This window comes from Myotis yumanensis, unplaced genomic scaffold (assembly GCF_028538775.1).
Source record: "Myotis yumanensis isolate MYYU_CA2020_CCGP unplaced genomic scaffold, mMyoYum1.0.hap1 SCAF_9, whole genome shotgun sequence".
Lineage (NCBI taxonomy): Eukaryota > Metazoa > Chordata > Mammalia > Chiroptera > Vespertilionidae > Myotis > Myotis yumanensis.
The window spans coordinates 75240130-75253040 of NW_027223760.1; the positions used below are offsets into that span (position 1 = coordinate 75240130).

General features: G+C 35.4%; 1 protein-coding gene and 1 pseudogene across 3 annotated transcripts in view; both read left to right on the plus strand.

Annotated features, from left to right (window-relative positions):
* CDK13 (cyclin dependent kinase 13) overlaps positions 1–12911 on the plus strand; it is a 121154-nt gene that overhangs the window by 41021 nt on the left and 67222 nt on the right. For all 3 annotated transcript variants that reach the window (XM_070424731.1, XM_070424732.1, XM_070424733.1), the window contains exons 4-5: positions 1244–1383; positions 3119–3289. In XM_070424731.1, coding sequence (XP_070280832.1) covers positions 1244–1383; positions 3119–3289 — 311 coding nt within the window. The remainder of the gene's footprint in view (positions 1–1243; positions 1384–3118; positions 3290–12911) is intronic.
* LOC139016656 (dnaJ homolog subfamily C member 9 pseudogene) lies at positions 3727–8269 on the plus strand (annotated as a pseudogene).

The following is a 12911-nucleotide window of genomic DNA, read 5'->3' on the forward strand; positions in this document are numbered from 1 at the left end:
GTATGTGCTTGCTTTCTACCTGCTCTTAAATTGACCAGAGGTGATTCTGGATCCTTATAAAACACAAAATTAAGATTTAAAATAATAAAAAGCGTATTTATTTGTTCGACTTAAATATCTGAATAAACTCTTATTAGAGTTTTGAAAAAAATTTCTTAGTTGCCTGCATACCTATTCAAAATGACTAATAAAATTAAATTTAACTTTCTCTCACAGTTTGTAATGTATTGATTTTGGGGGTTATTGTATGTGTTAAAGATAACTTTTATAATGAAGATATTTTTATAACAGAAACACTGAAATTGGACAGATGGTAGTCAGCATTAAGTAATCCCAAACAAAATTAGTAATGGGCACGCTGCTGGTCTTTCCTTGGCTGCATCAGTCAAGCAGGGAGAATGTTGATTTCTTTTTTTTTTTTTTAACTTAACCAATCGAATGTGTTAGAGTTACATCCATTGTAAGCATTGCTGTTCAGGTGCACCTATTGTAAGAATATAAGATGATTTTTCTAGTATGGAGCAGAAAGCTAGAAAACTTTTAAAAATAGTCTTTCTTTGAGTATTAATAGCTTTATTCCATTATATGAATTTCTGTTACTACAGAATATTAAAATACTACAAGACTACATTTTTTTAAAGAATGTCAAATATTATATGTATAACACACACATACATGCACACACACTTAAAGTGTGGATTCCTGAGTGTTGATTTTATTAATACTTGTGTACTGTCAGACTAAAGTTTTTCTGGTGTTTCCATTTTCAAGATAATTTTATCTACCATAAGTCTAAATTTGTCAGTGAGCCTTATAGTTAGATTTTTGGTAATGCTCATTATCAAAATTCTGTGTTTTGAAAGCAGATATATATAGTCAATGAATGAAAAAGAAAACTTTCTGGAGGTTGGTTAGAGAACTTAACTTTGGCTCTTCATACCAATGTTGGTTTTTTCCACTCACTGCAAACGAGGTTTTATTTCTGAAAGTCCTTCATGTAAGCTTTACGTCTTTTCTTCCACAGTTTAAGTGCTATTGTACAAAAGAAGAGTCAGTGTGGAGATTGATACCTTGACTTTCATGATATTTTATAGTACCAAATCCTGGAGTTACTTGCATTCAAATGTGGAAGGGTATGGGGAAATAAAGGATGTAGGATTAGGTGGTGGGAGGAGATTGAGTATTTAACAATTTATTCAGTTTGCTTGATTGTATATAAAAACTTCAGAACTATATTTGATAGAATATGTGGGCCTCGCTATGGTGAAATCAAAGAAAAAGATATTGACTGGGGAAAACGATGCGTGGATAAGTTTGATATCATCGGAATTATTGGAGAAGGAACCTATGGACAAGTTTACAAGGCCAGGGATAAAGACACTGGTAAGAATGCCAAATGTGTGGATCTTTAGGACTATGGGCTGTATTTGTGTTTCTTTTCTAACGAATAACTAACTTCAGCAATTCTCAGGAAAACAGTTAAATTTTTATTATGTTTTTGTTTCATCTTGTTATTTTATATATGCACTTAAGTAATAATCGAGTACATGTAAGTGGGTGTGCATATTTACATTCTAAAAGTATTTAGTATTTGTAATATGTAGTATGCTGGGATTTAGGTTTCTTTTTTTATGGTGAATAAATTCTTAACGTTGTCAGTAATCAGAGGAAAAAAAGTATATTGATGTTATTAGACTTAGTAATAAATCTTGTTGTAGTAAGCCTTATACAACACTTATTTTGGCCAAAATCTTTTTTTTTTTTCTTCTGTAGAAATTACCCTTTATTTGGAGGCCAGATTTAGCAGCTGAATCTTTCAGAACATAATCAGGAACCTGAGAGAAAGTTTTAAAAGGCCTTGCAGAAGAGGAAAATGTAACTGTCAGAGGCTGTATATTTTACAAAGTAATGCTCTGAGCCAGAGTATAATCTTATAATTCCTTGTTGAAATAACCAATAGATTAAAATAGCATAGCTATTCAGGCCATTTAATACGGGGAGGACTACCTTATGCTTAGAACCTCCTGAAGGCATTTACGGCGTGGAGTAATAATATTGATAATGATGATTCTGCTTTATCAAAAACAGATTAAATTATAACCTTTAAAACTGTTTAGTAAACAAGAAGTCCCACATTTTAGAATTCCCTTTAAAAGAGTCAAATACATTTTAATTACTAAAGGTAAAAACATTTTTCTTTTAAAAAATTTGTAAATACAGAATTCTTTTTTCTCCAAAGTAGAATGAACAAACCTTTATTATAGTGATGAATATATTCTTATAATAGAATTTGTATATATGCATGTGTATATTTTACTTATTATTTAGGGTTTATCTGACACAAATATGTGTAAATTATTAGGCTATTAGAGCAGTGGGAAGAGCAAATTTTGAGACAGCTAAACCAGATTTTGAATCCCACTTTCATTACTGGATAATTGGCCGACTTTAGGCAAGTTAATATGTCTTAGCATTTCTCACCTGTGCAATCTACAGAATTTTCTCTTCTGTTCAGAGGGATTTTATACATATACTAGAGGCCCAGTGCATGAAATTCGTACACTGGTAGGGTCCTTAGCGGCTGCTGGTCAGGTACTCCCTCCCTTCCCCCAGCCGCCCGCCACAGCTGGCCAGGGCGTCCCTCCCTTCCCCCAGCTGGCCCTGCCACTTCATTAAACTCCCGGACAAACTCCCGGTTGAGGGGACAATTTGCATACTATGCTTTTATTATATAGGATAAGCTTATTGTATATATTTATCTTCTCCTTCTTTACTTTTCAAAAATGGCAGTGTAATTTATCTACTCTTTCTCATCATTCTTTTTTCATTTATCTTGGAGAACATAAAATAACAATACATATGCACCTACCCTATATTTTTATACAGTTGTATGGTATTCCACAGCTTGGATAAATATCTCTTAGGTTATTTAGCCAGAGATCTAATTTCTTAAACTCTCAACATTATAATGTGGTATGTTGGAAACTAAATATATATTTTGGATTGTAACTTGAAGAGGTAGGAACAAATATTATGAATTAAAATAAATTTAAAATTAAGAAAAATGTCCTGTGGTTTTTGTTAGCTAGTAACTTGATTTTATTTAATTTTCTAATAGGAGAAATGGTTGCCTTAAAAAAAGTACGTCTCGATAATGAAAAGGAAGGCTTTCCGATTACAGCAATTCGAGAAATTAAAATTCTTCGGCAGCTTACTCATCAGAGTATTATCAATATGAAGGAGATAGTTACCGATAAAGAAGATGCTTTGGATTTTAAGAAGGATAAAGGTATGTGTGCATATTTAATGAACCATTCTGTGTATTCATGATTAAGCTATCTTGCAGATTTTGTTATAGGTGTTGACCACTTAAGTAAATGTAGTTGAAGAGTTAATTTATTTACTGTAGTGGTTTTTGAGTCACTCAAGTAGACATCAAAGCACATTTACCAGTATCACACATAAAATATTCACTAGTAGTATTTGGTTTTTGAGCATCAGTGTGATTGAGAAATAATTTATAGTAGTCTTAGAATATTTATACCTTACATCTTTAATGTTATAATGTCTTAATATACGAGGAAATTTATGGTAGGCTTATATATTAATTCTAAAAGTGTGGAGTCAAAAATCTTACCTGAAATTGCATTGAATAAACTGTACCTGGTACATGGTTGGCTTTTAGCAGAAAAGTTGAAAAGAAATTAGTGTATACCATTAGGGAACATGATGGGTGAAAGAAAAGCTCTACTGGCCAGTAGGTTTTAGATCTTCAGAGTAAGATTTTGGAGCCAGTGCTACCCCCTTTATAATCTATGGTTTTTGAAGAGCAGAATTTTTTTTTTTCAAACAAACTCTAGCAGCCCTCGCTGGTTTGGCTCAGTGGATAGAGCATTGGCTTGGAGACTGAAGGGTCCCAGGTTCGATTCAGGTCTAGGGCACATGCATGGGTTGGGGGCTCAATCCCAAGTAGGGGGCGTGCAGGAGGCAGCTGATCAATGATTCTCTCTCACCATTGATGTTTCCATCTCTCTCTCCCCCTCTCCCTTCTTCTTGAAATCAATAAAAATATATTTAAAAAAAAATCCTAACTCTAGCATAAAACAGATTTAAGTGGGTATGTTCTGATTGAACATGGTCTTAACTTCCTTCTATCCTCAACCACACATATTCTCATTCTTATTCTTTCTCTCTCTCTCTCTCTCTCTCTCACACACACACACACACACACACACACACAGTCTTATTCTGGGGAAAACACTGTAAAATGATTGATACATGATAATTGTTTTGTATAAAGGAATTTCTGTTTGAGAGTGTTCTTATGCACTCTGGAGATCATCAAAATTATCTTTTTAATCTGTCACTTCCATTAGTTTTTGCCATAATAAAGCTCATATTCCTTTAGCCTTATTTTTAATCCACTTTGTATTTTTAACTTTATTTTTCATTACTTCTTATTGTGTAGTTGAAAGGATACTGGTTTGACTTAGGCTAGTATGTCTGGGATTTGTGACATAGCTTATTAGCAGTGCAGCCTTATTAGCTGTTTATCCCTTCATTCATTAAAGGGGAACATTACTTCTCTAACTGGATAGGAAAATTTAATTAAAATTTTATATCTGAGGATTGTGTGGAAATGTTTTTTATTACCCTAGTACTATAATCAAATTAATATTTGCTTTTCCCCCATCATACCCTGAACCTCCTGTTTCTTTGATCTGTGGGGACACACTGCCTGCCCATTTCTTCAATCCCATCTTTGCCATTTTTCTGATTGCTCACCAAACTTCAGTTACATTGGCCTTTTGAATTACTACATATGCCATTGCACTTCTCTACCTTAAACATGCTGCTTTCCTGGACTTAAACATCTGCACTCCCAGCACATACATACCACACATTTACACAAATATGCATGTACCTGATTTAAAAGGCTAACTTCTCATCCAATAGGTCTCAATATGAATGTTGCTTTATTCATTAGTAAGGCCTTACCTGACCAGTCTTTCTATTTTCTGCTGAATATAGACACACATAATTTAAGAGCCCTAGCTAGAGACTTGGAGAGAGGGTTGTAAGTGGAGACTGACAATGAGTACGAGGCTCTTTTTGTGGTGATGACAGTGCTCTAAAATTCAGTGAAGATGGTTGCATAACTGCAAATACATTAAAACCAGTTGAATTGTACACTTTATAAATGGGTAAATGTACAGTATGTGAATTAGATCACAATAAAATTATTTAAGACACACACACAAAAAAACCCAACTAGCTTTCAATAATTTCATGTTCTACCCTGGCCAGTGTTGCTTAGTGGTTGAGCATCTACCCATGAACCAGGAGGTCACGGTTCAATTCCCAATCAGGGCACATGCCCAGGATGTGGGCTTGATCCCTAATAGTGTATGTGCAAGAGGAAGCATATCCATGATTCTCTCTTCTCACTGATGTTTCTCTCTTTCCCTCTCCCTTTCTCTCTTTGAAATCAATAAAAAAAGAATTCCGTGTTCTGATGAAAATATTGCATTAATTGAGAGGGATAACTGTTGGGGGAAGTGGTGGATCTGTAGAAAATGAAGCTGTAGAAGTAGGTTAGGACCAAAATTGGTGCTTGACCTTAAATCTATGCCAAGAAACTAAAATATTAACTTTAACTTTCTTTAACAAAAATAGTGCAGTGCTTATCGCGTATTTGAACTAGCATTTATAGTAATTTTATTTGACCTTTAGCAGTTTGACAGATAAAAAATTGTATTTTATCTTTTTAATATTTCTTATTACTATGAAGATCAATGGTTTTTGTGCTGTATTTTATCTTTTTAATAATTATTTCTTATTACCAAGGAGATTGATGATTTCTTGTGCCCATATAATTTCTTTACTCATATAATACTTGTTTATGTCTTTTGCCCATTTTTATTAGTGTATTAATGTTTTTCTTAGTTGGTGTTAAATATGGTTTTTTGTTGTTGTTAATCCTCACCCAAGGATATTTTCCCATTGATTTTTAGAGAGAGTAGAAGGGATGGGGAAAGACAGAGAGGGAGAGAAACATCGATTGATTGGTTGCCTCCCTCTGGCACATGCCCTGACCAGGGCCAGGGATGGAGCCTGCTGCAACCGAGTTACCTGCTGTTGACTGGAATCGAACCCAGGATCCTTCAGTCCTTGGGCCGACGCTCTATCCACTGAGCCAAACCCGCTAGCACAGATGTTAAATTTTTTTACATAGTAGGAATGTTTATATTTTGAGTGACTAGCAGAAAAACTATATAGCCATCTGGTTTCCTTCTTTTCCATGTGTTTCCTAACGTTAGTGCTCAGTAAATGTTGAGTTGAATTGAGGAGAAAAGTATTTATAAAACAGATTGTAGTCTGTTCCAGATTAACCAAATTAACCTGTCATGATTGTGAATTTTGCATAATCAGGAAAAGATATAGGAAGGTGCTTTAGTTATATTCAGTGAATTATAGCAAATAATCCTTTGCAGGGGAAAAAGTGACTTCCTTTTCTGGGTCACAAGGAAACAGAGTTAGTATCATCTGTTGAAATTCAGAGTTTATAGAACATAGAGAAATCAGAATATATAGGTGTCTTCCAGGAGATAACCTATGGCAAAGAATTTAAAGGAAAAGGAATCTGTGGCAAAGTAGGGAAGGTGTAGTGGAAATAGAAAGGGGTGGAGGTGGGGCTTTCCCCTGCCAATATTTCCTAAATGGGTGAATAAGAAATAATGTTCTTTTGAGGCAGATGTAATAAGGTAATAATAATGGGAATTACATGTAGTGGTTAAGAATATAGTTTGAGCCGAAACCGGTTTGGCTCAATGGATAGAGCGTCGGCCTGCGGACTCAAGGGTCCCAGGTTCGATTCCGGTCAATGGCATGTACCTGGGTTGCAGGCACATCCCCAGTGGGAGATGTGCAGGAGGCAGCTGATCGATGTTTCTCTCCCGTCGATGTTTCTAACTATCTATCTCTCTCCCTTCCTCTCTGTAAAAAATCAATAAAATATATTTAAAAAAAAAAAAAAAAGAATATAGTTTGAATCCTTGGTTTTTCCATCATTACATACTGTTTTCCTCATCTGGAAATGGTGTAATAGTACCTAACTCATAGATTTGTTATATTAAATGAAATAATGCATATGAAACACTTATCCTAGAATATTACACATAGTAAGTACACAGTAAAATTTGCTTTTATAGCTTGTTGGTACATCATGAGAGCAGAAATAGATCGATAATATAATAATAATTGTTTATAATTAAGCAGAGAGGATGGAGGTTTGGAAGAAATTAATATTTTACTTTTAGTCCTCTAATGAAATTTATGTGGAGATCAGACATCAGGAATGGTGTTGACCCAGAAGTAAAAAAAGAATTTTTTTCTGAAAGTTTAGAAGTAGTCTCTAATTATTAATTGTAAAAGTTTCAAGAAGAGTGAAAAGCTCTAGTCACATCTAACTAGCTGTGATTGATTGGTTAAACTAGCTGGATAAGGAAGTGTTCACTATCACCTACCTTTACCCAGTGTCCGGTGTGCCCTGTGAGGCAAGGTCCCACACGGCCACCACAAGGTGTCCTTGCAATTGCACCTAGACCAGGTGGATGAGCACGACAAGGAGGATGCCAGCTGCCACTTCCAGACTCTCGGGAAAGTATTGCCTTCTGAGTGGCAGAGAGCCGTGTATGATGAGCAGGGAGAGTGGATGAGCTTTCTGCTGTGTGCTCAACCAAGATTAGGACTGGAAGGTATATTGGATGTTACTCTTTTTAAAAATATATCTCTATAAGACATTCAAGCTTTCACGAAGACAAAGAGATTCTGAAGAAGAGCTGGCTGATATTAAATAGGCATGTCTGGACTTCAAAGGGGACATGGATTAGGTCATGGAGTCTGTGCTATGTGTGCAGTATACAGAGGAACCAGGATAAGGAACATTATTCAGCAAGCTATTTATGCTAGAGAGGTCCCATCCTATAATGCCTTTGTCAGAGAATCGAAGCAAAAGATGAATGCTAGGAAAAGGAGGGCTCAGGAATTGGCTAAAGAAGCAGAATTGAGCAGGAAGGAGGTGGGACTTGAAAAAGAAGATAACTTGAGAGCAATCATTGAGAGAGAGCGAGACAAAAGGTTGGTCAAAAGAAAATGGACAATTTTCTGTCTCCGATGGAAGCAGAGTACTCAAGAATGAAAAGAAATAATGGAGTTTTCTCTTCAAAAGTCCTTAAGTGTCAATTGGTGCCATTGTAGGCAAGGTATAGTCCAGATTTAAAGACAAAAGTCAATTCAACCCTCGAGAACAGTTGTCTTTCCTGTCTAAATTATTCATATTGAGTATGGTAACCACATCTTAGTATATCCTAGAAATCCCCTGACATTCTGTGAGGTCCTCCTATGAAGGAATTTGATGGTGATCAGTGAGGAAAGAGGGGGAGGTTGGTATACTTCTGACAACATTTTTGTGGATCTTCTATACAAGGATATTTATCTAGAATGTGGGTCTGCCTATACATCCTTTACCAGTTGTCATTTTGCCACACAAGAGTGAGCTGCAGAATATTCTGAGTGATGTGTGTGTTTATTATAACAGGCACTTCAGGCATCTTTATAAGACTTATACATGATTAAATAAATTAACAAGTAAAACATGACTGTTAAGTTTCAAATGATCATTGGGAAATTACTGCTGAATGTCCTTAGGCAGGTCACTGAGTTTGTCTGAACTTGTGTTCTCATCTAGGAAAGGCTGGTGGATTTTGGGTAAATGACTTAAGCCATCAGTAGCTTGTTATCTTGTACTCATGGTATTGATTTGTGAGAATAGTACAGACATTTTCATTTATATTTAATTTAATTTAATTGTATGTATTCATTAGAACATATGGAAGTTTTTAGGGACTGTTCAACTGAAAATCGCTTGATTTATAGACTAATAAATACATTTAATGCTGTATGCATGAAACAAGCCTTTTGTTACTGAGCTTTATGTGTCATAACTTATCTGAGATGAGCACGACATGTTTTCAGTGTGGATTATAACAGGTTAAAAATGCTCTTTAATTGTATTAAAATATAATTTAATGCATTAGAATGCTTATATATATTTAAAAAATTACTCTTCCTCTGAAAAATAAAATAAATATTAATCACATCTAAAAAATATCTTCACAGCAATATCTACACTGAGCACTATAGCCTAGCCATGTTGACACATATAATTAACTACCACACTGTATTGGAGTGATTTCAGCAGAGTGACAGAAAATCCAGTTGAAATTGTTTAAACCAAATGGGACTCTATTAGCTTACTTAAGAAGAGGTCCAGAGAATAAGCAGACTTTAGGGTTAGTTGATTCAGTGGCTTACGGATGTCATCAAAGACCCCAGTTATGTTACCCATGCATCTGTTTCATACTCATTGTAGTATGACTTGGAGTGGCAATGAAAGAGGGCCTTGGCTTCCTTTCCATGGCTCTCTGAAGTCCAAGAAGGCTTCTCAGGGGCCTTATTGATATTAAATCTAGGACATAATGTAAAATTCCAATTGGAATTTTAGCTGGACTGGCATGCTAATAAAAGGAGTTTTTAGGGGTGAAAAAGACAGGTTTAGGAAGCTTTAGAAATTAGGGGGCCCATGGGGGAGAAATACAGGGTTGCAAAGCTGGGAGCTGCAGAAGGTATATTCACAGAATAAGGGAGGTGCCAGAAGGCATACATTCATAGAATAGGGGGCTGGGAGCTGCCAAAATGTATACATTTATAGAATAAAGGGAAAGGAAGCCACTCATTCAGAAAAGGAAGTGGAAGGCCAAAGGGAGCAAAAAAACAAAAAAAGAGAGGAACCCCACGTAGGGTTTGAGCTCTGAAGCTGCTTATATAGTAACCAGTTAGAGGGGATATCAGGACACAACTGTAGCCTTTATAAACCTTAGAGAAGAGGGACTTAGTGCAGTGATGGCGAACCTTTTGAGCTCGGCGTGTCAGTGTTTTGAAAAACCCAGCTTAACTCTGTTGCCGTGTCACATATAGAAATTTGTTGATATTTGCAACCATAGTAAAACAAAGACTTACATTTTTGATATTTATTTTATATATTTAAAATGCCATTTAACAAAGAAAAATCAACCAAAAAAATGATGTCATAGGTTCGCCATCACTGACTTAGTGGGTCTCTCTCCTTCCCCTTGTGGGAGTCTGTGCTTGTTTCCCAATACATTTCCACCTTTTTCTATACCACCTTTTTTTCGTGGCTTCATTCTTTGAATCCACCTGGACAAGAACTCAGGAAATCACCTTTGCATCCTGCCCAGAGGAAAACAACACATTTCAATTCCGCATTTCACTACTGTTAAAAATTAAGTGGTTACATTTGTCTTGTCCCAGAATGTCATTGAGGTTGCACATACCTCTCATTGTATAGCCAACTCTTACAGCATGTTACATTAAAAGGTGACAATTTAATGGAGCACTCATGATTAATTTAAAGAGAAGTTGAGTAAAATAATAAATAGCCTTTTTAGGTGGTGACGATATTGTTATGGGTAAAGCAAGTTATAGGTAAAGTTTTTAGAAAGCCAGGTAACTTTGAAAGATAAAGTTGCTTTAAACATATTGAATTTATAAATTAAATTAATCCAAAATTCACAAAGGTTAGTTCATGTGCAAGTCTTTAGAAATAATAATTTTGACTCTTTAACTCTATACAGTTGTCTTTGAGGTAGACCAAAAATTTTATGAAAACAGTACGAAAAAAGTAGAAGCAAATATACTTTTTGAAAATTAGAGAAACTTTTAACAAATCTAAAAAATGAGTTAGTATTTTATGTCATTTGAAAAAGGAGCCAGGTTCTGTCCTAAGCTCCTTACATATTAATCCTCATTAAAAAAAATCTGTGAGGAGCAGAGAAAGAAATGAGGTATAGGAAAAGTTAGAACCATTCTTTGATAGACACAATACTTGATAAATGAAAATAGTGACTAGAAATATTCTTTTTCAAGTATATAGTCATTTCAGTTTATTTTAATAGGATGTGAAAAATTGAATTTCCATGTATCACAGTATATTTGTGGGAAAAAGCATTGGAAATTCAAATTTGAGGCCAATTCACACCTATTCTCTCATACTCCCAGTTTTGGTAGCATTAATAGAGTTCTACTCTTTTTACTCCTATCACCTTTCATGTAGTGGAAGCACATTTATTTACTCAGCTTACTATCACTGGAGGCCTGAATAAGTTAGGAATGGAGGCCCTGAAGTGTGAAGAGCCAGAAGCTCTCAAGTTTTTAGAGTTTGAAGCTTGGAGAGCTTGGGTTTTCTTTGAACCTCTTTTTGGTGTCAACACCTCTGAATTTGAGATAATTTGTTTCCAGGCTGGTCTAATCATCAAACCTTTCTCTTCTGCCATTTCAGGAATTGATAAATTTCTCTCTTTATTGCTGCTGCCACTCTCAGCCACAATTTCTTATAATATGTAATGTGCATGCACTCCTTTTTAGGTTTTCTACCACTAATACCAATGAGACAGAGAAGTGTGCGAGTTCCTTCCTTCTCTGACAACACTCACACCCCCAACCCCTCCCAGACATTTTTTCCTGTCTCTCTGACCTATGGGAATACAGACTTACGAATGTGACTTTGGGGTAAATAAAAATGCTGAAATAAGATCCATGAATACTTTTAGAAGAAATTAATATCTGTTGAATACCTATTAAATGCCATGCATTGTTGTAGTTGCTGGGAGCAGGCAGTAAATTAGATAGACAAGGTCTCTACCCTATGGCCTACATTAGCAGTATAGTGAGTGTGACTTTGGCTGTCTTGGATATTCTATCCTAAGAGTTTAGGATTGGGGCTGGTGGTGGCGGGCGGGGGTGCGGGGGGCGGGGTGGTGGTGGTGGTGGTGGTGGTAAAGAAACAAGGAAAAGAACATAAGTTCAAAGGAGAGTGGAGGAGTGTCCCTATCCATCCTCAGTGGTAATATATGGGTTGGGACTCCAAATGTTAGGTTAATTCACTTCCTCCTGTTAAAGCTAGAAATGTTTTCTAGCAATTATGGATTAAAGGCAAAGATGGCCACAGGAAGAAATGTTTTGCTTTTTTTTCCTTTGCAGATTTCAGGCAGAAAAGTTTTTGAATTTCATACAAATGTCTTGAAAATTTACATATTACAAATATTTAGTACTTGATTTTTTAACTTGTTTTCTCAAAGAGCAGTGTATTTTTTTGTATCCTTAGTTTTACAGTTAGAACTGTTAAATCATGTCTGTTAACTTCTTTCTTGATTATTTCTGATGTTGCATTTGAGAAACAATTCTAATATATCTTACACTTTTCTTTTGAATTTATAAAGATATTTGGAGTTGTAATTAATGATTTTCTAAGACTCTTCACAAAGAAATTCATACCTATTTATTTGTCCTTCTGTTATAAACCTGCCCTAACCTTCAATCTTAGATTGATCACTTTTTTTAATATTAAACTTACTGGGGGGGAAATCATATAACCATGTAGATTATTTTCTCCTCAGACTTATGGCCTATAGCAGTGATGGCGAACCTTCTGAGCTCGGTGTGTCAGCATTTTGAAAAACCCTAACTTAACTCTGGTGCTGTGTCACATATAGAAATTTTTTGATATTTGCAACCATAGTAAAACAAAGACTTATATTTTTGATACTTATTTTATATATTTAAATGCCATTTAACAAAGAAAAATCAACCAAAAAAATGAGTTTGTGTGTCACCTCTGACACACGTGTCATAGGTTCGCCATCACTGGCCTATAGAGCTCGAACTCCAGGACTGCTGGGCAGTCCTTAATCAGCTTCTTCTTCCCTTCTACAAAGCAAACACTCTGTTCTCTTAAGAGAAGAAATTGCTTCATTCTCTACAAAGAAGCTTAC